At 41.7% G+C, this 23,420-nt stretch overlaps 2 protein-coding genes across 4 annotated transcripts in view; both read left to right on the top strand.

Annotated features, from left to right (window-relative positions):
* The window catches only part of AHCTF1 (AT-hook containing transcription factor 1), an 85,410-nt gene extending 84,478 nt beyond the window's left edge, over positions 1 to 932 (top strand). For all 3 annotated transcript variants that reach the window (XM_073338312.2, XM_073338314.2, XM_073338313.2), the window contains exon 36: positions 87 to 932. In XM_073338312.2, coding sequence (XP_073194413.2) covers positions 87 to 316 — 230 coding nt within the window. In that variant the 3' untranslated portion in view covers positions 317 to 932. The remainder of the gene's footprint in view (positions 1 to 86) is intronic.
* Positions 933 to 997: 65 nt separating this feature from the next.
* LOC140908810 (kinesin-like protein KIF28) overlaps positions 998 to 23,420 on the top strand; it is a 62,372-nt gene continuing 39,949 nt past the window's right edge. Inside the window, exons 1-8 of the mRNA XM_073336682.2 lie at positions 998 to 1,815; positions 5,932 to 6,123; positions 7,542 to 7,742; positions 10,214 to 10,249; positions 16,130 to 16,354; positions 18,911 to 19,065; positions 19,750 to 19,861; positions 22,583 to 22,650. Coding sequence (XP_073192783.1) covers positions 1,762 to 1,815; positions 5,932 to 6,123; positions 7,542 to 7,742; positions 10,214 to 10,249; positions 16,130 to 16,354; positions 18,911 to 19,065; positions 19,750 to 19,861; positions 22,583 to 22,650 — 1,043 coding nt within the window. The 5' untranslated portion in view covers positions 998 to 1,761. The remainder of the gene's footprint in view (positions 1,816 to 5,931; positions 6,124 to 7,541; positions 7,743 to 10,213; positions 10,250 to 16,129; positions 16,355 to 18,910; positions 19,066 to 19,749; positions 19,862 to 22,582; positions 22,651 to 23,420) is intronic.

Below are 23,420 nucleotides of genomic sequence, written 5' to 3'. Positions count from 1 at the left end.
AATGTGGTTTTGGGGGCTCTTTGGGTTTTTTTGTGTTTTTTTTTAAAGCATGATGTAATCTAGTTGGGACGTGTCGTTTCTTGCAGAACCACAGGGAAAGAATGTTCTTGGTCACCTCCACCAGTGGAGATTAAGTTCATTTCTCCGTTTGGAAGTCCTGTGGATGGGACAAAAAGCAAACAGAAAGAAACTGCAGAAACAGCAGAAAAGACTCTTCGAAAGAACAAAAAGAGACTGTCTAATTTCCCAAAGCCAGTTGTACGCCGGAAGATGCTATAACTGTTTTTTAATTTGTAATGTACACCACTGTTTGTAAAGTCATCAAAATTGTGTGGATTATTAAAAAAAATCATCTAATTTGGAAGAGAATAATTTATATAAATTATTGTAAAATTTCATAAACAGTCTTCAATAAGTAACTCCATATGGAGTGTGATTTCTTCAGTCAATGCAGTTTTTCTATTTTATATTAAGACTTCATACATTTATATATGTAAATACAGCTTATTTTAGGAATGTTAAATAAAAATGTATACTTCACAATATGCTTATTGTCTGCTAGATTTTTGAGAGGGAATAATGGTTTGAGTGGACCAAATTGCTTGAGAACATCTTAATGTTGTCTCGCCATAATTACTAACCCTCCAATATTAGGCCAAAACCCTTTTAAAAAAATTGTTTATTCTTACTATAATGATTAAAAATTTAAAACCTGATAGTTGTTTTAAATTTTATAGAAAATGTTTAACACTTTGGCACCAATAATTGGGATTGTAGAACACAAGCTGCTAATTCCTTACATCATGGTTAAAATGTACTGTATTGAAGTCAGAATGTAAACAATTGTATTGAACCTGTGCAATATTTTTTTTGTATTTGTCTTAAACTTTGGGAAAGCTGCTCTTGAGTTTATAAAACTAGATCACACCTCAGATGTTTCCCTATTTTTTTTCCAATTTGCTGTGTCAGCATAAACTTAGCTATATAGGTGCTTTGGTATTTTCAATTATGTTCTATAAGATATACATTTAAAGGGACATTGCCTATATAAATTTGGACCAAATTTGAAAAAAATGTTTTTAGCAAACTTTAGAGTAATAGAAATGCTACCACAATTTAAAATAATGAACAATTGTCTGTGAACCTACATGCTTTTACAGTGTTCAAAATCAACACATCGTAGCATTGAAAACCTGTTAGTGAAACTGACTTCAATTATTTTAATTGTCTAAGCTGAGAGCAATACAAGAAGTATGCAAAGATCATAGTTACAAACCAGATTTTTGTACAGCTATTTCACTGATTATCTCAGGTGGCTGTGAAAGTGTCCCTTTAAAGACTAAAATAGTATGAACAATAGGAAAAAGCTATTCCTTTTTCACGCAGACTTGGGATGTGCTAGTCTGGTCTTTTAATATAGCAGTCTTAATTCTTTGAACAATTTAGGTGATATTTCATATATGTCGATTCATATCCAGGTGCAATTTTGAAGACTTCAGAACAGTGAAACCTGAAATTAAAAGTTTTCATTTAGTGAAAGCTACTGCAATTACTTTAAGAAATAATTTATCAGGTAACTAGTATCTTGTACACAATGAGAAAATATTAATAATTAATAGACTGACCTTATAAAAAAGAAACAGCTTCCCTGGCTGTGCTTTTGATTTCTCAAAACAGAGCTTCTCTAGAGAAGGAGTCGTATTTGTTTTAAATGTTTTTCGGCTTTGGAATATCCTGGGAAGAGTGCAAGCAATAAATAGCATGCCAAGCATTGACGGTGTGAAAGTGGCAGTACGCGTGAGACCTTTCAGTCAGGTTAGTAGTTACTTTAAATTTTATTGTACTTAGATTTAAATTTTAATAGGCTCTTAAGGAAAAAAGAGGAAGCTCTTAACATGTTGAGTGTAATGCTTTGTACCTAAATTACGTGTACAGAAATACAGTGAAATACTTAAAAATGAATACTAGGTAAAGGAGCAAACTACTTAAAAAGCAAGTGACAGCTAACTCTTTTTTTTTTTTTTAAATCAACATATGTTTCATGTACCAAACCAAAATGTTTTGTAAAAACCAAGTGCTGAAATCCCTGTTAGAATAGAATGAATCAAATCGTAGTAAGCATGGTGTTAGCTTAACAGGGTTTTAACATATTCTAGTTATTTGTGTCTTTTCCCCCAGTATGAAAAAAAATTCACTCTAAATAAGCACAGCAAATGATGGTACATCAAACTGCTACATAAAATGTTTAACGATTTGACTGAGTATTAAAGAATTTGTAAACTATTTTATTTTCAAACTAGTTCTAGTAAAGTGTATATAGTTTGGCAACACTTAGTGTTTGGTCTATTTGGTAGTGATTGGAGTAACAGTATTGACCATATTTGGACCTGGCATTAATTTTGTAATTTCGTAGAAGCTTTAAGATCCAATAAATTTGCTTAAAAGAGATTTTGCCAAGATAAATATCATATATTAAAATCCATTTATTTTGGACTATTGAAACTTTAAAACACATTCTTTGAACTTCGATGGCATTGATCAGGACTGTACTATCACAAAGAAAGACAAATTTTAAGGAGGCATTTGAATTAAGAGAAGGGAGTACCAGGCATAGAGTACACAGACAAATGGTAAAACAGGATTTCAGATGGGAATGTTGGGAGGGGAGATATAGAAGGAAATTAGAGCAGAGATCTAGGCATTGGTAGATTGTGCGGTATTCTGAAGGGTTTTTTTGAAAATTGAAGTTGATTATAAGGGATTCTTCTGCCATTATAGGAAATCCAACTCCTTGAGTGGTGGTAACTAGGTCAACAAAAGCATTTTTCCATCAACCTAGCTGTGTTTGCACCAGGGCTTAAATTGGTATAGCTATGTTGCTCAGAGGGAATGATGCTGATGCTGATTTAAGATTTTAAGTGTAGACCAGGCCTGATTCAACACTGAGGTTGCTCGCAAGTGTATTGCGGAGGATGATGATTGTGTCTACAGTGCTAGGAAAGGAAGAGGGGAGGGGAGGCCTTGGGAAGTACAAGGGGTTATGTTTTCGTTATGGGATAGCATCAGGGACATAATTCCCACTCCTGAGATACAGATTTCAGGAGACCTTTCAGGAGTAAACATGAAAATTCCTCTGAATCACTCAATCTAATTCACCACTAAATGCTTGGCTCCCAGCATCTGTTCCTAAGCAGAAAATTGAGTCACTTGGCATGGGATCTGGCATTCTTTTAGATTCTCCTTCCTGAAAGGAAGAACTTGAGCTCTCGAGGGCACTCCCTAATACATCCTTTCCAATTCAACATCAGTTGATGAGGATTACTGAGACTTGAGAGACAAACACCCATGTCCCTGCAGACTGTAACCCAAAAGGGAACATTAGCTAAGAAGAGACATTCCCCCTCAGGGGGGGGGGGATTTACCCTTCCATAAGGCAAACAGACAATTAGCACAGAAAAAAGACGAAAAAGCATCCCTACTTTCCACAAGCTCTAGCTCCTTCTCCAAAGAAGGGGACCTCTGTTCTTTGGATAAGCCTAAATCACAGAAGGAGACCGCATTCTTTCTCAGATACACGTTTTAAAGTAGGAGAAGGAAGGAGGTGGCTGCTTCTGAATTCCAGCCATGGAGAGCATGATGAGCAAACTAAAGCCAAGGGCTGATACTTTCTTGTTATGGATGGGAAATATCTTTCAAAGAGGTCATTGAGGAGGAATGGTAAAGGCAAGCCCTGAATTCAGCAGGATCCCTAAAACGCAAAGAATTAAGCTAAAGCGAACTAAGGGCACTTTTACTTCTGAATGAGTGTGTTCACACAGTGGTTTAATGTACTTTAATTAATGCACATTAACTTCACATCTTCGTTAATTCGTCTTAACTTTCCTGAGCATCCCTGTGTGGACAAGCCCATGGAAAGCAGGTGATCGTTCACAGCAAACCCTCTATCAAAATTCTCAGACTCCTGGCTGATTAAAGGCTTCTATCAAGTTTATAAGGACAATAATGATATGTATAACAGTTTCAATCTTCATTTGACTGATTATGAATTACTGTGTGAACGCTGTTGATAGTCTGGATGTTTCTACTTGGAAAAATCCGCCTACAGACAAAAGCATCTTTGACCTCTGTCAGTCAAGGTCAAAAAGAAATGTTGATCAGTTTAGGATCATACGATGTAATATGCAATAATCAAAATGCAAAGGAATAAGCTTTCCTTTACTGTCTCTCCATTTTTGTGTGAACCTTCTGTTCACTGAGCAGAATTTTAGTTGTAAGAATATTAGTGGGCATAATCTTGCTCCCACTGAAGTAAATCAACAGGGTTGTGCTCTTTGAGAAAGATGTACTTTTTCAGGATGTACTTTTGAGAGAGATTACTCCTGGGAGAATTCCGCTCTACTGTGCCTGTGCATAATTGAGCCCCATATGTTTTTAATTTTTTGCGCAGAAAAAAGCTTCTGCTGAAATGTTGCTGTAGTTTCACCTTTTGCCCATCAGAGGGCACTGTGGTGCTAGAACAAAGCAGCAACTCCCTGCCAGCAATGGGGGGGAGAAAGAGAGGAGGGGGCTTTGCTGTGGGGCAGGTCAGGAGACAGGGTTTATGGGAAGACATACAGCGTGGGGTGCTGGGGACGGTGGGGGGGGATCAGACGGGGGCTCATAAGGGCTAGTGGGGGAGGACAGACGGGGGCAGCGGCTGAATGGGAGTAGAGGCACAGGGCCACGGGGGAGGGAGGTGCAGGGCCACATGGGGACAAGGGGAGAGGGTACAGGGACACACGGATGGGGTGGCTGGGTGGGGGGCACAGAGACACATGGGGGTGGGGGAGGGGGTGCAGGACCATATGGGGATGGGAGGAGTGGGTGTCTGAGTGGGGTTGGAGGGACACATGGGGATGCAGGAACACATGGGGACAGGCAGATATGCCTGACTTAATGGGAGAGGCTTGGGGTCAGCCAGGGTCTGCATGGGGGAAGCTCCCTAACAATCCCTCCCCACCCTGCCAAAAACCTGTTCCATACTTTACCTACCCATACCCAACAACCCTCCAAGTTCACACCCAGGCTCCTTTCCAGCAATGTACTTCCCTCTCCCTCAGCTCTTCCGTTATCCCTGATTCCCCAAATCCTTTCCACTGCTTCTGAGGTGTGCTGGAAATAGTTTTGTATTGTAGTTTAAATGAATTATTACTCAGAGTTCTGTATTAATATGCCTAGTAAGGAATCTATTTGGGAACGAAATCTATCATAAAACATTTCCTGAATCTTTTTTGTCTGTATTGTTACAGACATACTTGTTGACAGTTATTTTGAAATAAATAACCAAAAAGAATTGAAACTGGTGTGATTATTTTGTGTTGTTTTGACAAATAAAATATATAGATTTTTTTTCAGAATTTTAAAATACTGTGTGAGATTTTTTTAACTTTTTGTTGCAAGATTTTTAATTTTTTGGCGCATAATTCCCCCAGGAATAACATACATAGCGTACGATTCTTTGTTCTGTTATGGCCATACCTACAATAGTGAAGGATTTTCCAACAATAGCTTATCAACATTAATGGCTGATGTTTACAAAATCAGGAAAAAAGCAAATTTGGACTTGGTTACAGATACTATCTTTTCCGTTCAAATCTGTTTCTATGGCATTTATTCCCTGATTACAGTTAAACTACATTTACCTTGTTTGGTTCAAGAGAAATTTTGTGTAATTTTGTGAAGTTAATGTATTGGACCTTTTATGATGAATATGTTTTGTTATGTGTCCCAGTCGTACACATTCTCCATACCCAAATAACTACAAAACTCCTGTTGATTTTACTTGGAGTTCCACATACAAAGGGCTTGCAGGATTTGGTCCAAAATATAAATTTTGAGTAAGCAACTAGAACTGCTACTGGTTTGATAATGTGATTTATAATTTTGATACAGAGGGAGAAGGATGCATGCAGCAGGTGTGTGATTTCTATGAATTCCAGCAGCACAAGCATATATGATCCTAAGAATCCAGGGCACATGAAAACCTTTACCTTTGACCTGGCTTACTGGTCCCACAGTGGATTTCTAAAGGATAAAGATGGCATGCTCGTTTCATCTGGATCCAACAGCAGATATGCAGGCCAGGTAAAATGTATTCAGAGGGCTATTTAATAGCACTTCCTGCCAGTATAAAATGTTAAACAACTCACTTTGTTGGTGATTGCAATTGTTACAATTCCCAAGAGTGGAACTGAGATGAATTATCTGTATCTACTTAGTGCATGTTTCAAGCCAACATCTAAAGCTACTTTCCATTTTTATTTATGCTTCCAGTTTCTGGAACTCTTAATATTTGAAGTACCTTAATATGAAGTATATATTTGTCATAATTAAACCAGACTTTCAGTTTAAAATAGTAATTACTAACCTCTGTACTAACTAAATAGTAGTGCTTTTATGTGTGTGCATGTCAAGGTGGATTGATTTAAATTGAAGTGAATCAATAAGCCAGAAGCCTTGATTTTAAATCATGGTTTTAATCATTTTGTTTTACATTTGTGCTCTTAAGTTATTTTCCTAAAGAAAGGAAACCATTAGTTCTTAACCATTAAAATACATTGATTTGCAATTAAATATAGCCTTTCACAAAATCTGGTGCTTCTTTTTGCTAACCAGGAGTATGCACTATATAAACATTTATTTACGTAATTATTTAGCTTAATTTACAATTGTTCAGATACTTTGTTTTTACATTTTTTGTTATGTTATAAAATAGTGAATTATATTTAACTTTTTTCCTTGTGATTTGTGCCAAGGTCTTTGGATGGATATTTTTCAAATACAGCAGTTCTTAACTAATAAACTAAAATAACTTAGATGTGCTGGATACATAAATTTTCTCAAGTTTTTTTTTCCCTTATCAAAATATGACTTGCATGAATAACTGATTTATTAAACAGAGGAGGTATTATCTGTAGGTTAGTGAATTGAATTGATTGTTTCTGGTCATCATGTCCTTCAAGATTTTAGAACTAGTAGAGTTCATCCTCAGACGTAGTTTTTATTCATAGATTGGAAGAGGGAAAACAAGATTTTTTTCTGCTTTTGTTGTCTCATTGGTTTCTTCATTTTAATGAACTAATCATTGGACTGAACTAGTTGAATAAACTGAAATTAAGAAAATATTCTCTGCACCTGTAGAAGAGGCTACTGCTGTGAAAAGCTGGTTTAGCACTTCAACAAATTCTGATTCCAGGTGCTTAGCCAATGACCTCAACTAGTTCAATTGTTTTGATTTTCTTTAAAACTTGGCTGCAGACATATAGTATTTAATATTGTTTTATTTAAATTATTTTAAAAGATTATAGTAAATTTAGGCCTTGTGGATAGTTGTCACTTCAAATTTAATTTTAATTAGGTTTATTTTTTTAATTAAACCTGTATTTTAAAAAAATTTGGAGGGCTGGGGGGTGTTTAATCATGGTGTTGGGTTGTTGTTTTCTTTGTATCCCATTCTGGTGCATGTGTTTACATTCTCTATTAGTAAAAATGTCTACTTTTAGAGAGAGGTCTTTCATGACCTTGGTCAAGGAGTTCTGGACAATGCCTGGCAAGGTTATAATGCTACTCTCCTAGCGTATGGCCAGACTGGCTCAGGGAAGAGCTATTCTATGATTGGATATGGTGCAAACAGAGGCATAATTCCAGTTGTGTGTGAAGAGCTCTTCAAACCAATTCAGAACCAGAAGAACAAGCAATATCAGGTATGGTGTACACTGTTTTGTTTTCAAGACCCCTCCATTTATGCTCTCAAATTCAAATTTGGAAAAATGCTATTGCCATTTTAAAACTAACTTCCAGCGATAATCAAACATAATGCAAAATAACAAGTGAGCAGTGTTGAATTGAGGGGCTGATCTAAAACAGGAGAACATGAACCTGTCCCAGTAATAGCTAACTTAATCCGGGCATGAACACTTTTTTGTTTTCACTGGGTATGACTTTTTAAAGTACTGAGGTAACTGAGGCACTTCTGAAAACTTTACCTAATGTCTAGTCCAGGGGTGGGCAAACTTTTTGGCCCAAGGACTACATCTGGGTATGGAAATTGTATGGTGGGCCATGAATGCTCATGAAATTGGGAGTTGGGGTGCAGGAGGGGGTGAGGGCTCTGGCTGGGAGTGCAGGCTCTGATGTGGGGCCAGAAATGAGTTCAGGGTATGGGAGGGGGCTCCACACTGGGACTGGGGTTTGGAGGGTGGGAGGGAGATCAGGGCTGGGGCATGGAGTTGGGGCGCAGGAGGGAATCGGGTGCAGACTCCAAGCAGTGCTTATCTCAAGCAGCTCCCAGAAGCAGCAGCATGTCCTCCCTCCGGCTCCTACGTGGAGTCGCGACCAGGCAGCTCTGCATGCTGCCCTGTCCGCAGGTGTCGTCCCGCAGCAGGGGCAGCACTTGGGGCAAGGGCAGTGTGTGGAGCCCCCTGGCTGCCCCTACACTTAAGAGCTGGATAGGGGACATGCTGCTGCTTCCGGGAGCCACGCGGAGTGGGGCAAGCCCTGGCTGGAGTGCCAGAGTGGGGTAAGCCCTGGACCCTGTTCCCCAGCGGGAGCTCAAGGGCCAGATTAAAATGTCTGGAGGGCCGGATGTGCCCTCCCTCCCCCCAAGGCCATAGTTTGCCCACCCCTAGTCTAGTCACAACCTATCTTTTCCACACAGAAGACTACACATTTGAACAGTTACCTACATTTTGAACCTCTACTTACCTACTCCCTTATCTTAGCTGTGCCTCTCCTCAACATGATACAAGGGAAAAGTCTAACAAACAGGCATCAACAGACTTTCCAACCCTCACTACTGAAGGAAAGGAATAACTTTTCTTTTAGTCATTTAAATTGTCATTTATGTTTTGTCAAACATTTTTATATTCAATAGAAATAATGGGCCTCGCATTGCAGCACAGGTTTTGCGATTATTAAATTCTCCCACGTCATCTGTGTCCAACCACAAAAATAGTTTCTATTTTTTCCTTCTGCTCTGGTGTTCCTAATAATTTCTGCATATAACAAGAGTAGAAGAGCTTCATAGACTCCAGTGTAACCATGAGTGTTAGCTTTCACTAGTTACCATGAATAATTAATAGGAACCTGATAGCTCCTTCTAGCTACATTTGAATCTAAGGTGCAGAACACTTACACCAGCTGCTATTCCTCTCAGTGCCTCAATAGCTCAACCTCTCCCCATCTATTTTGGAGCGGTTTGCATCTAAGTTGGTGCTAGTAGAGATCTGGCTCTGCATGCGAGCATAGGAACTGCAGTTGTCGCTGCCCCTTACATAGACATTACCGGGGGGAATCTTCTTGAATTTCCCCACTTTGTTAGGTGCCACACGTGGGTTTTCCACTCTCTGACCTGATGGCAGCAGTAAACTTTGAAACTCATCTATTACCACTGCATTCACCATAATGAAGTGGAAATGCAAAGGCTATTTGGGACTACACTAACATTATGAAACTTTCTCCTCGTTATTGAACAAACAAAAGTAACTCCATAAAAGTTAAGTGTGAAAAACTGTGTTTATGCACGATTAAGGCTGCAGTTAAAATCTCAAAATTTAGGAAGTGCAATAGTTAAGGTTTCAACAGCAATGCTTGCTTGTTCTGGCTATGCATAAACTGTGTTTTTCCATTTCTGGTTTCTGAATGAATGTGGCTGGAATATATTGCTGTTTATTTAATAAAATGTGTACCATAAATCATACAAGTTTGCCACATTGCCAGATTAATGTCTGAATCTTTAACGTTCGCACTTGCTGAATTTTTCTCATAACCATAACGTTGCAAGAATGAAATTTTGTAACTATTAATATCTAGTGTAGTTTGACGAAAAATGATTTATTAAAGTCCAACATTTTCATCTTAAAATGGATAAGCTAACATGGAGTTTTCCTAAGACAAGCTGAGGAGACAAAGGCTACAGATGGAGGAGGGAGGTTGGGGATTCATAGAAATGGGAGTTAGGAGAGAGCAGTGTGGATCTGGAAAACAGTCACACAAACCAACTGTATGCATGGCTTATGCATTGACACAAGATATACCAACTGTCGGTTTAGTTTGAGACAAATGGTTTTTTTGTACAGACAATCTGTGTTCCTTTTACTTAGAGATAACTGTATATCAAAAGTTTGCTGTTTTTCAAGAGAACTTTTTATCTCCCAGCTGCTTCTTGTCTTTGCAGGTTACTTTCAGTATGCTGGAAATTTATAACGAGCAGGTAATGGTGTTGGTATATCATGCTAATACTGAATCTTAATCTTTTTCCATTTATGTTTATTTACTAACTTACTTGTTTTAAGTTCTCAGGCCTGGTCTACACTACACAGTTAGGTTGACATAAGACAACTTATGTAGGTCTAATTATGTCAACGCACACTCTACAGCCTTGTGCCACCTATGTAAGTGCCCTGCTACACTGATATAACTCCACCTCCATGAGAGACATAGTGCTAATGTTGGTGACGTTAGGGCGAGTAGAGTGCCCTACAGTCCTGAAGCCCTGCCATATATACTCTATTTTTAACAGTCTAGTATCCTGCTGCCAGAATCTTTCCCCACTGCAGTGAAAAGCGCTCACAGTGGGAAGGCAGTGGGGAAAGGCTCCGGCAGCGCTCCACTGCCGGAGCCTTTCGCTGCCACGTGTAGCTACACACTGCGGTGACAAGTCTGGACGCAGCCTGCCTTTCACCGTGTTGCATAGCTACATGTGTAGCACCTGTATTTTACATGCCACCGTAATTTAGACATAGCCTAGCAGTTACTCTACAATAAAGAACCCTCAGTGAGAGGAAAATGGTGTGTCACCATCACCGCTGCCAGCTCTTCCTCTTCCTTCACTTGCGGGAGCCCCCACCAGACAGGCATCCTGACTGGAGGCTTCCACCCAAGCTCTGGTTTTGACTTGTTGGGAATGCAGCCTGCATGTCCCTGCCAATGAAGCAGGCAGGGGGAACTATCTGGTGTGAGAGGTGTCTGTTGGTGGAGTCCCTCATAATGCATGTAAGGGTATGTCTACACTACAAAATTAGGTTGAATTTATAGAAGTCGATTTTTAGAAATCAGTTTTATACAGTCGATTGTGTATGTCCCCACTAAACGCATTAAGTCTGCGGAGTGCATCCTCAAGAACGTGGCTAGCATTGACTTAAGGAGCAGTGTACTGTGGGTAGCTATCCCACAGTCTCCGTTGCCCATTGGAATTCTGGATTAAGTTCCCAATGTCTGATGGGGCAAAAACATTGTCGCGGGTGGTTTTGGGTACGTGTTGTCAGTCGCCACTCCCTCCCTGTGTGAAAGGAACAGCAGACAATCATTTCACACCTTTTTTTCCTGGGTTATCCGTGCAGATGCCATACCATGGCAAGCATGGAGCCCGCTCAGCTCACCGCTGCTGTTGTGAGCATTGTAAACACTTTGCGTATTATCCCGAAGTATGTGCAGAACTGAGCTAAGAAACGCCAGCATGAGGACAATTGTGATGAGGACATGGACACAGATGTTCCTGAAAGCATGGGCTGTGGCAGTTGGGACATCATGGTGGCTGGTTGATACAGTGGAATGCCAATTCTGGGCCCGGCAAACAAGCACAGACTGGTGGGACCTCATAGTGTTGCAGGTATGGGATGATTCACAGTACCTGCAAAACTTTCGCATGCGTAAGGCCACTTTCCTTGAACTTTGTGAGTTGCTTTTCCCTGCCCTGAAGCGCAGGAATACCAAGATGAGAGCTGCCCTGACGGTTGAGAAGCGAGTGGCGTTAGCCCTGTGGAAGCTTGCAATGCCTGACTGCTACCGGTCGGTAAGCAATCAGTTTGGAGTGGACAAGTCTACTGTGGGGACTGCTGTGATCCAAGTTGCCAGTGCAATCACTGACGTTCTGCTATCAAGGGTAGTGACTCTGGAAAATGTGCAGGTCATACTGGATGGCTTTGCTGCAATGGGGTTCCCAAACTGTGGTGGGGCGATAGACGGAACACGTATCCCTATCTTAGTACTGGACCACCTTGCCAACCAGTATATAAACCGCAAGGGGTACTTCTCAATGGTGCTGCAAGCACTGGTGGATCACAAAGGACATTTCACCAACATCAGCATGGGATGTCCGGGAAAGGTGCATGACGCTCGCATCTTTAGGAACTCAGGGCTGTTCGAGCAGTTGCAAGAAGGGACTTACTTCCCAGACCAGAAAATTACCGTTGGGGATGTTGAAATGCCAATAGTTATCCTTGGGGACCCAGCCTACCCCTTGCTTCCATGGCTCAGGAAGCCATACACAGGCACCCTGGACAGTAGTAAGGAGCAGTTCAACTATAGGCTGAGCAAGTTCAGAATGGCGGTAGAATGTGCCTTTGGATGTTTAAAAGCTCGCTGGAGCTGTTTACTGACTAGGTTAGACCTCAGCGCAACCAACATTCCCATTGTTATTGCTGCTTGCTGTGTGCTGCATAATATCAGTGAGAGTAAGGGGGAGACATTTATGGCAGGATGGGAGGTTGAGGCAAATTGCCTGGCGGCCGATTTTGAGCAGCCAGACACCAGAACGATTAGAAGAGCACAGCTAGGTGCGCTGCGCATCAGAGAGGCTTTGAAAACCAGTTTCATGACTGGCCAAGTTACGGTGTGACAGCTGTGTGTATTTCTCCTTGCTGCAAACCTGCCCCCTTTGTTGATTTTAATTCCCTGTAAGCCAAACACCCTCCCCCCTTTGATCACAGCTGGCAAAGGAAATAAAGTAACTATTGTTTTGAAACCATGCATTCTTTCTTTCTTAATTTAAAAAAAAAAGTGAGATAACTGACAAGGTAGCCCGGTTGGGGTGCAGGAGGAGGGAAAGGCAAGGCCATATTGCTTATTGTAGCCACACTACAGATCAAAACTCTATGAATGACAGCCTTCTGTTGCTTGGGCCATCCTCTGGAGTGGAGTGGCTGGGTGCCTGGAGCCTCCCCCCCGCGTTCTTGGGCATCTGGGTGAGGAGGATATGGAATTTGGGGAGGAGGGCAGGCAGTTATACAATGGATGCAGCGGGGGTCTGTGCTCTTGTTGGCTTTCCTGGAGCTCCAACAGATGCTTCATCATGTCCGTTTGCTCCCCCATTAGCCTCAGCATCGCCTCCTGTCTCTGCTCTTTGAGCTCACTTAATGCCTTCCTGGCCTCTGCCATTGAATGCCTCCATGCATTAAGCTGTGCCCTATCAGTGCGGGAGGACTGCATGAGCTCAGAAAACATGTCATCGCGAGTGCTTTTTTTAACCTTCTAATCTGCGATAACCTCAGGGACAGAGATGATAGGGGGAGCATAGAAACATTTTCACCTTGGGGGGAGATAAAAAGGGAGAGTAAAATTTAAGACGATACATTTCTGAGAACAAAAGGGAGACTTTTACAGTGAATCAAGCAATTCACAGCACATGTGCTTTAAGTAAAAGGTCGCATTTTGCCTTTTATATTGAGAGCCTGCCAGTATGGTGACACACCACACACGGCTGGGCAACAGAATTTGGTTTCCAGGCAGCCATGGTAAGCCTTTTGGTACACTGGGTTGGCTTCTTCCGCCTTCATGACATGTGAGAATGGTTTCAAACTGCAGCGCCCTCCTTTCCCGTAGCAAGCAATGCCGATTGGGTTTCACATTTAACAGGAGGGGCTGCGGTTTTCAGGTGGATGTGCAGCACACACCTCTCCCCGCCCCACCGCATGGCTATTCTCTGGGATGATACCTTCACCCCTCCCCTCGCCGCATGGCTATTCTCCGGGATGATCCCTTTTAGCTAAGCACAAACAACCCCGCATGAACGGGGTCCTTTTACTGTTCCCTTACAAAAATTCCCCTATTTCAACCAGGTGACCATGAATGATATCACTCTCCTGAGGCTAACACAGAAAGATAAAGACCGAATGTTGCTTGAATGCGACCAAAACCCAGGACCATTCGCTGCCATGCTTTGTGCTGTAATGATTCTAGACTACTTGTCACTGGCTTGGCGTGGTAAAGTGTCCTACCGTGGAGGACGAAATAAGGCAGCTCTCCCCAGAAACCTTCTGCAAAGGCTTTCAGAGTACCTCCAGGAGAGCTTCATGGAGATATCCCTGGAGGATTCCCACTCCATCCCCAGACATGTTAAGACTTTTCCAGTAGCTCTACTGGCCGCGAATGCATCCCAATTCTTCAGGGAAAATCAAACATTAAACACTATTGCTTTTAAACCCTGTACTGTAGTTACAAATGTGCACTCACCAGACCTGCCTTCTCTGGCTTCAGGGTCGGGGATCCCGCCTTGGGAGGGTATTGGCTCCAGGGTGATGGAAAGGTCCTGGCTGCTGGGGAGAATGGATTCACTGCTTGCCTGCTGCGCATTCTCCTCCTCTTCCTCATCCACAAAATTCTCCTCCCTGCTGCATGAGACCTCCCCCCCCCCCCTTGCAAGTGTCCACGGACAGTGGTGCAGTAGTGGTAGGGTCCCCTCCTAGAATGCCATACAGCTGATCATAAAAGCAGCATGTATGGGGTTCTGATCCGGAGCAACCGTTTGCCTCCTTTGTCTTTTAGTAGGCTTGCCTGAGCTCCTTAACTTTCACATGGCACTACTGTGTGTCCCTGTTGTAGCCTCTCTCCACCATGCTCTGTGCGATTTTTGGCATATATATTAGCATTTCTTCTTTTTGATCGGCGTTTGGCCTGCACAAATTCTTCTCCACATACAACAATCAGATCCAGTGTCTCCCTGTCGGTCCATGCTGGAGCTCGTTTGCGATTCTGGGGGGACTGCATGGTCACCAGTGTTGCTGAGCTCGTCACGCTGACCAAACAGGAAATGAAATTCAAAATTTCCCAGGGCTTTTCCTGTGTACCTGGCTAGTGCGTCGGAGTTCAAAGTGCTGTCCAGAGCAGTCACATTCGAACACTCTGGGATAGCTCGAATTGCGTCTGCACTACCCCAAATTCAAACCAACAAGGTCGATTTTAGCGCTACTCCCCTCGCCGGGGAGGAGTACAGAAATCGATTTTAAGAGCCCTTTAGGTCAATGGAACAGGGTTGGTTGTGTAGACCCATTCATTTTAAAATCAACCCAACGTGGCTAAATTCAACCTAACCCTGTTGTGTAGACCAGGGCTCAGAGAGTTGCAGGAGGACAGGACTTATCTGCATAGCTTCCAGGAGTATGAGGACTTTATTGCCAGAATGCTTGTGGAAACATCAGGGATGCAGAGAGATGTTAAGAGACCTGGGTAATGAAGAAAAGGTTTTGATCTTTCTAATTCATATTTTAAGCACCAGATTGTTAGATTGTGGTGGTTGATGCCTAATTCCAGACTAGAATATTCTTAATTTCCTACTGCATATGACAAGGGTTAGTGCCTCCAGAATATGAGAGGTCACTAATATAGAAGTCTAACAGTCAGAGGGGATAAGATTAAACTCTTATTTCCTTTATTTGGTTGTGGTATTGTCAAATGTCATGTTTCATCCATGCATTGTGACTTTGTGTCGTCTGTTTTATCCTGAATTTTGCAAATGGGTTGGATGTCATAGATGTCATAGAAGGTTAGGGTTGGAGGGGACCTCAGGAGGTCATCTAGTCCAACCCCCTGCTCAAAGCAGGACCAATCCCCAATTTTTGCCCCAGATCCCTAAATGGCCCCCTCAAGGATTGAACTCACAACCCTGGGTTTAGCAGGCCAATGCTTATTTCTATTGATGCTATTTAAAAAAACCCATGGGCTTAATTCTGCTAGTACTCTGTGCATGAAACTCCTCTTGGAGAGAAAGATAGGTAGTTCCATATTCAGAATGCTTAGAGGATTGCCATTTCATATTAATGTGCAGAGAGTAACAATTCCATACATATTAAAATGACAGTTGTGTTATATATTCAAAGTAACAAGCATTTCTACCAACTAGATGTGGTTTTATGATGTGCCAGATGGTAACAAACAGTATTTGTATAGTTAATTGCTTTACAGCTTGCTACTTACAAAATCACGCTATCATTTCTTGACTTTGAAAGATATTTTCCCTTCTTTGTTTTCACGTTCTTTTCAATCACTACATAGCTGTATCCAGTAACACATTTTGACTGTAAATGCCTCTCCGTAGGTAATAGATTTACTATCTGAAACCAAGAAACCCGGTGGACTCAAAGTTAGAGAAGACCAGCAACAAGGCTTTTATGTGGATGGTTTGAAACTGGTGCCTTGTGACAGCTACGCACAAATTGAGAGGTTAATGGAACAAGGAACTAAAATAAGAACCACAGCTTCAACCAGCATGAATGCTACCAGCAGTCGATCTCACATGGTCATTACCATCCAATTCAAACAGGTTCAGTATGAGGAAGCCCTATTTCCACTATTCAGAATATTTGTTTCACAAGATTAAAATTCTTATTTAACTAATTCTGCAAGAAAGGTTAAATTCACAAGGTAAATTCTCCTAAGTTCATTGCAGACACAAATTCAAAGCCCCTTCATTTTCCTTATATGCGTTGACCACATTTCCTAGTATGTTACAGTAGGTGATCTTTTAATAGAATCTTAAAGCAGTGGCTCTCAACCTTTCCAGATGACTGTACCCCTTTCAGGAGTCTGATTTGTCTTGTGTACCTCCAACTTTCACCTCACTTAAAAACTACTTGCTTACAGAATCAAACATAAAAATACAAAAGTGTCACAGCACACAGTTTCTGAAAAATGGCATACTTTCTCATTTTACCATATAATTATAAAATAAATCTATTGGAATATAGATATTGTACTTACATTTCAGTGTCTATATTGTTCTAGGTACTATACAGGTCGTATGAAATTTTAATTTGTACTGACTTCACTAGTGCTTTTTATGTAGCCTGTTGTAAAACTGGGCAAATATCTAGGTAGGTTGATGTACACCCTGAAAGGCTTCTGTGTACCCCCAGGGGGTATATGTACCCATGGTTGAGAACCACTGTCTTAAACTGTTTGGGGGTTCACTTACATTAGATAATAGCATAGAGAGTACACTTATAAAGTTTGTGGAGGATACCAAACTGGGAAGGGTAGCAGGTGCTTTGGAGGATAGGATTAAAATTCAAAATGATCTGGACAAACTGGAGAAATGGTTGGAAGGAAATAGGATGAAATTCAATAAGGACAAATGCAAAGTACTCCACTTAGGAAGGAACAATCAGTTGCACACATACAAAATAGGAAATGACTGCCTCGGAAGGAGAACTGCAAAAAGGGATCTGGGGGTTATAGTGGATCACAAGATAAAAATAAAAGGAGTACTTGTGGCATCTTAGAGACGAACCAATTTATTTGAGCATAAGCTTTCATGAGCTACATCAGATGCATTCCGATGAAGTGAGCTGTAGCTCACAAAAGCTTATGCTCAAATAAATTGGTTAGTCTCTAAGGTGCCACAAGTACTCCTTTTCTTTTTGGGAATACAGATTAACATGGCTGCTACTCTGAAACCTGTCAAGATAAGAGTCAGCAGTGTAACGCTGTTGCAAAAAAAGCAAATATCATTCTGGGATGTATTAGCAGGAGTGTTGCAAGACACGAGAAGTAATTATTCTGCTCTACTTGGCACTGATTAGGCTTCAACTGCAGTATTGTGTCCAGTTCTGGGAGCCACATTTCAGGAAAGGATGTGGACAAATGGGAGACAGTCCAGAGAAGAGCAACAAAAATTATTAAAGGTCTAGAAAACGTGACCTATGAGGAAAGATTGAAAAAATTGCATTTGTTTAGTCTTGAAAAGAGGAGACTGAGGGAGGACATAAGTTTTCAAGTACATACAAGGTGGTTACAAGGAGGAGGGAGAAAAATTGTTGTTCTTAACCTCTTTGGATAGGATAAGAAGCAATGGGCTTAAACTGAAGCAAGGGAGGTTTAGGTTGGACGTTAGGAAAAACTTCCTAACTGTCCGGGTGATTAAGCACAGGAATTAATTGCCTTGGGAGGTTGTGGAATCTCCATCATTGGAGATTTGTAAGAGCAGGTTAGACAAACACTTGTCAGGAATGGTCTAGATAATACTTAGTCCTGCCATGGGTGCAGTGGACTGGACTAGATGACCTCTCAAGGTCCCTTCCAGTACTATCATTCTGTGATTTGGAAATAATTTGTAATTGCTGTAGTTCTCACTGCTGTGATCATCCTTACACAGAGCTGTATGTGACAACAGGCCTGTCACTATCAAGCTGGTTGCAGAGAGTTCCTCCTTACATGGACTCAGATGCAGATGGAGCTATAGGAGTGCAGGCATAGGATTGCAAAAGTGATGCTGCTGTCACAAATGGCTTATTGCAAGGATAAGCTCCACTTGTGCCAGCCATGGCATTCTTTGTCCACACATGCACTGATGAAACTATAACTGTGTCTGGCCATCATTTGCTGGAATTGCAACAAATTCCCAATGCAGGCAAGGCCAAGATTATTGCAACCTCCTTTAGGTGTCCGTTGTTCCAGTGCGTCTGAGTATGGTATTTGTTTTGCTGGGCAAGTCTTGCTTTGACATGTCTTTTAGCAAGTATTATTTCAAAGGCTTCTTTGAACTTCTATATACTCTCCTTCTCTGTACACTGTGGTTTGCTCCCCTGCTGATGCTGGTCCATTGGTATGGATGTAACTCTTTGTATCACAGCTGAATTTATCTTCCTACCCCCACCCCTTCTTAAGTGTCTTGCTTAATTTTTACACAAAAGTTCATTCTCCTTGAGCCATAACGTTACTTTCCATATTTTCAATAATTCTCTGCTTCTTAATGCCAGTACATAATCACAATATATTTACTCAGACTATCCACACAGATTTTAGGTTGCCGTACCTTGCTGTGATTTTAAGGATATGGCCTAATACCTCATTTTCCTTTCACTGATGGAATTTCTTTCAGATTTTTCTAGATGAAGATATCACCAAGCAGTCCATTATAAATATGGTGGACTTGGCAGGAAGTGAAAGGCAAAAGTCTTCAGGCTCTGAAGGGGACAGACTGAGAGAAGGGACACGTGTAAATCTGAGTTTAACCACCTTGGGAAACGTCATCAGGTACAACAGGGACCTTTCTGCAAGTGGCACATAAACAGTGTTTGTTTGTTCAAAAGGTAGGAATGGCAGCCTTCCCTCAGTTTGTATCTTCTACCTAGTAAGCTTAACATAATTTTTTGCACTTGCACAGTGCATACTATGGAGCAATCTGGAAACCCTTTATAAACATTAATAAATTAAGCTTCACAACATCCCTGAAAGGTAATTAATTTTATCTCCATTTTAAAAGTGGAGAAACTGAAGCATAGAATATACATTGACTTGCCTATGTGCTCAGCGTCTGGGTCAGATCTGGGGAGGGAAATCATAATGTGCTGCCTCACTTGGTGGTTAGTCAGAATTTTTTAAAGCAACTAGTAGTTTTGCGTGTCTCAATTTTCAGGCACACAACTTGAGACACCTTTAAAATGCCCTGATTTTCTGAGGGTGGTTGCTTAGCACCTTTTAAATAAATCAGGTGCTTTTAATTCAAATGGAGGCATCCCAAGTTACTAGTTTTGAAAATCTTGGCCATTATTTTTATAGATTAGCTAACATATGATGTATAATTATGGTACCACGAGCTAATATAGTGAAGCGTCTACACAGGTACAGCTAGTGAAAGTATTTCTCCTTGTTCTTTAGTTAGATTTATAGTCAAGAGTATTGTTTAACCCTTTACTCACTCAATCATTTTTCCCTTAGTGCTCTGGCTGAGGTGGCTATGGGGAAGAAAGTGTTACACATCCCATACAGAGACTCTGTTCTAACAAAACTCCTACAGTCGGCTCTTGGGGGGAACAGCAGGACTATCATGGTAAAGTTGACTGACTTGCTCAGAAATTGGGTTCTGGTATTTTTTTATTAAAATAGGAGCACAGTGGGCTAGATTCCCAAAGGAACTTAGATGTGACAATGCTCAGCATCATCATGCTAACTTCTAGGCACTTAGAAAATCACTGGGATTCACAAAAGCCTGGGTTAGGCACCTCAGCTCCCTATAGGATGAACGGGGGGGGGGGGGAGAAGTGTGACAGATTTCTGTTACCAATCTGCCTGAGGTGTCAGGTGATCAGGCTTAGGCCACAGGATCGTTAAGGGAGGAGATGACACAACACACTAAGTGTCTGTGTTTTAAAGCTTTATTGATAAAATAATAAAATAACGGAGTGTGATGGGTACTCCCCATATCACTCAGAGGAAGGAAGAAAGCATTAGTTCCCAAAGCCCTAACCCACTTTCATACTCACACCCACACTACCCGAGGCTGGGCCAGGCCTGGGTGTAACGTGAGGGGGAGAGGTGGACGGGAGTTCTGTCCTGTGCGCACAGGTCGTCCAGGGTCTGCTGCCAATCTCCAAATTGCTCCAGCTCTCAGGAGGGTTTTAAGTCCTGGGCTCCTTTGTGGGTGTTCCAGTCCACGACGTCTGTTCCTGCTGCTTTTGTGCCAGTCCAAACCAGCCTTCCGTGGCTTCTTCACCTTTCCCAAAACACACCGGTTTCAGGGTTGTGAGACAGTTCTGTTTGTTCCCTGATGGCCTTCGCCATCTCGCTCCTTTTCCAGGGCCCTGCATTTCGTTCAACAACTCTCCTTTCTCATGGCTGGTCGGGGGGGCTGGCCTTGGGCTAGAGTCAGTTTCTTATCTTCGGGTTTAGCTGGAACATCAAGTTAACCTGTTCTTTTCTTCTTTCCTCCCCCTTCCCGGCCTTTTACAACCTGCAAAAGAACCTTTCAGTCCGCATTCATACCTTTAACGCTTTCCTACATTCTTTCCATTACCTACAAAAGCATTAGCAGCATATGAGGCTAGTGTCTACCTGGCCCCCAACCCCCTTCCGGGGGGGGCAACTATATTGTGACAGAAGCGCCTCAAGAGTTGGATTCACAAAAACTAGAATGGTGCCTCATCTAAGCTAGCCAATCAGAGATGCCAAGGCGAAGGGTCTGTCCTAAGCCCCACCACTCTCTTGGAGATAGGTGACTAAGTCCAGGCTGGAGGGAGCCACCTCTCTCTGCTTCAGATTCTCAGCTGCAAACCCTCTCTTGGCATTAGGTGCTTATGCTTTTTTAGCAAGAAGTCTGGGCATGGAGGACAGGGAAGGAGGAAGCACTTGCTCATATCTTTTAGCACAATGGTTATGGTACTCACCTGGCATGTGGGAGACCCCAGTTCAAGTACCCCCTCCACCTGAAGGAGAGAAGGAATTTGAACAGGGATCTGCTACCTCTTAGGTGAGTGCTCTAACCACTGGGCTATGGGTTATTGTGATGTGGGGCTCTGTCTCCTCTTGAAGCAGTTCCACTTTGGATAAATAATTTTAAAAGCCATTGGATGAGGGGGCCTGGATCCTTGGGTCCTCCCCCTTCCAGGTGAGGGCTCTAACCACCAGGCTGCAGTGTCATCCTCATGCTTACTTGCTCGCTCACTTTCTGTCCCAATGACCAAGTGTGGCAATTCTGAGAACACCCTCCCTTATGTGCACTGTCAGATTCAAGGCCATGTTCTTTTGACCCCGCTTCCCTCAAGAAGTGTGCCTGTACAGTAATATCTATAACCATTCCTTTTTAAGTCTCTTTGCTTTTATAACATAAAAATAAAGTAAACAATGAAGCTTATTGTCTATACTTCAAGATAAGTTAAAGGCTTTTTTAAAAGGACTCTTTTCTTAGTCAGTATTTGAGTCATTTGAAAATCAGATTTAAAAATGTACCAGCATCCTGCACATACCTACCTTTGCACACACAAAGGGTTTGTGCACAAATCAAGGTTTGCTAGCACAGTGGAATTTGCATGAGTGCACAAAAGTGCATGCACATTTTTGTATATGGCCTTTTGAAAACTGGTCTCTACTATTTTCTTTGGAGCCCACTGTTGATCATCCATGCCGTGGGCCAGATTTTGCCATCCTAAATAAAGCAGAACTCCCCTTGATTCTGTCATTGCTTCCAACTGACTATCCATTTCTACAGTGCTGTTAAGTGAGGGTAGCAAGAAAATGAATCGGAAGGGGCTGGTGTGCATGCATGAAAATGCTGACGTCTAAATTTTCGTAACTTTTAAATTATTGAGCCAGTTTTCTTCAAACTTGAGTCTTCCATTCCTCGGTGGAGTGTGAAACAAACCAAAGGCCATATTCTCCACATCTTGATCATACGAGTAGTCCCTTTGAAGTCTTGGAACTATTTGCTTGAGTAAGGACTACCAGTGTAAATAAAGGTATTCAGGATCCAGGCCTACATGACTAATTTTGTACAAATTAGGTTAATCTGTTTAAAATCTCTCTCTTCATTTTCCTTGCACGACCTCTAAAGATGGTGGTGGTTCATCATCATCATCATCATCATTTCTGTATTACAAAAAGTGACTTGCTGTCTTAGTGACGCTAAGGACTCTCTTTATGTTTAAGGGGTTAACCAATGGATTTGTCCTTTGTAAACCTTCTCTGATCTGTAATATCTTTGGTGATTGTAAAACCAATAAACAGAACTCAAATAGGGAATTTAAATTGTACTAACACTTTTTGTATGTATTCACAGATTGCAGCTGTAAGTCCAGCAGACATCTGCTATGAAGAGACTTTGTCAACATTACGATATGCTGAGAGGTATAGTTTTGTGGTTTTTCAGGAACTGTAAAATTGTTTGCATTTCTGCTGTGTGTCCAAGATGCAGCCAGACACCTAGGCAAAATAAAAAGAGACTGCAGTGTTTTTAAACTGTTTTTAAAGTGTATGAAACTTGAATAAACAAAAGCAGTGGATTGAAGTAGTAAATTAGGAGCTCATCCTTAGACATTAAGAGTGAGGTTTCTGATCACTAAATTGTATGGAGAGTGCTGGTTATATATTGTCCTGGGAACCTTGGACCTCCAACATATGTCTCTTACTCCACTCCGGCTTACTTCTCTATCTTCCTCACCCTCCTAATCATCTTCTAACCCCAATTATGACTCTTTGAAGAGGTTTCCATGCTCTCCCAAGACATCCTCACTCACTCTCTACCTTTCCTAAGTATCCAGTCTTTCAGCATAGGTCTGCTGTGGGCTCTGTACCAGGAAGTCCCCATTTCTCAGTCTCTGCTGCAGCATGCACATGTTGCCTCCCCCTGATGTTTCCTGGGCTGAGAATTGGACTAGGAGCCAGCAGTGGGGCACATGTGCAACTGTTTGAGAGGATGGTGAGAGCATGTCCCTGCAAACCCAACTTCTTACTATCCTGTTCATGTCTTCTGTGTGACTTCAGACTTAGTGCATTCTTACTTCCTGGTCTGCTTTGACATCTTGTTTTTGTGGTTGTACCACTGCAACAAGACCCTACGAAAAGAGCCAGCTGGGAAAGAAGGGGATGGTTACTGTGCTGGTAGAGGGGGAAAAAGG

This window comes from Lepidochelys kempii, chromosome 3, assembly GCF_965140285.1.
Source record: "Lepidochelys kempii isolate rLepKem1 chromosome 3, rLepKem1.hap1, whole genome shotgun sequence".
Lineage (NCBI taxonomy): Eukaryota > Metazoa > Chordata > Testudines > Cheloniidae > Lepidochelys > Lepidochelys kempii.
Note: the sequence above shows the minus strand (reverse complement) of the source record. Positions and strands in the feature narration are given on the sequence as shown.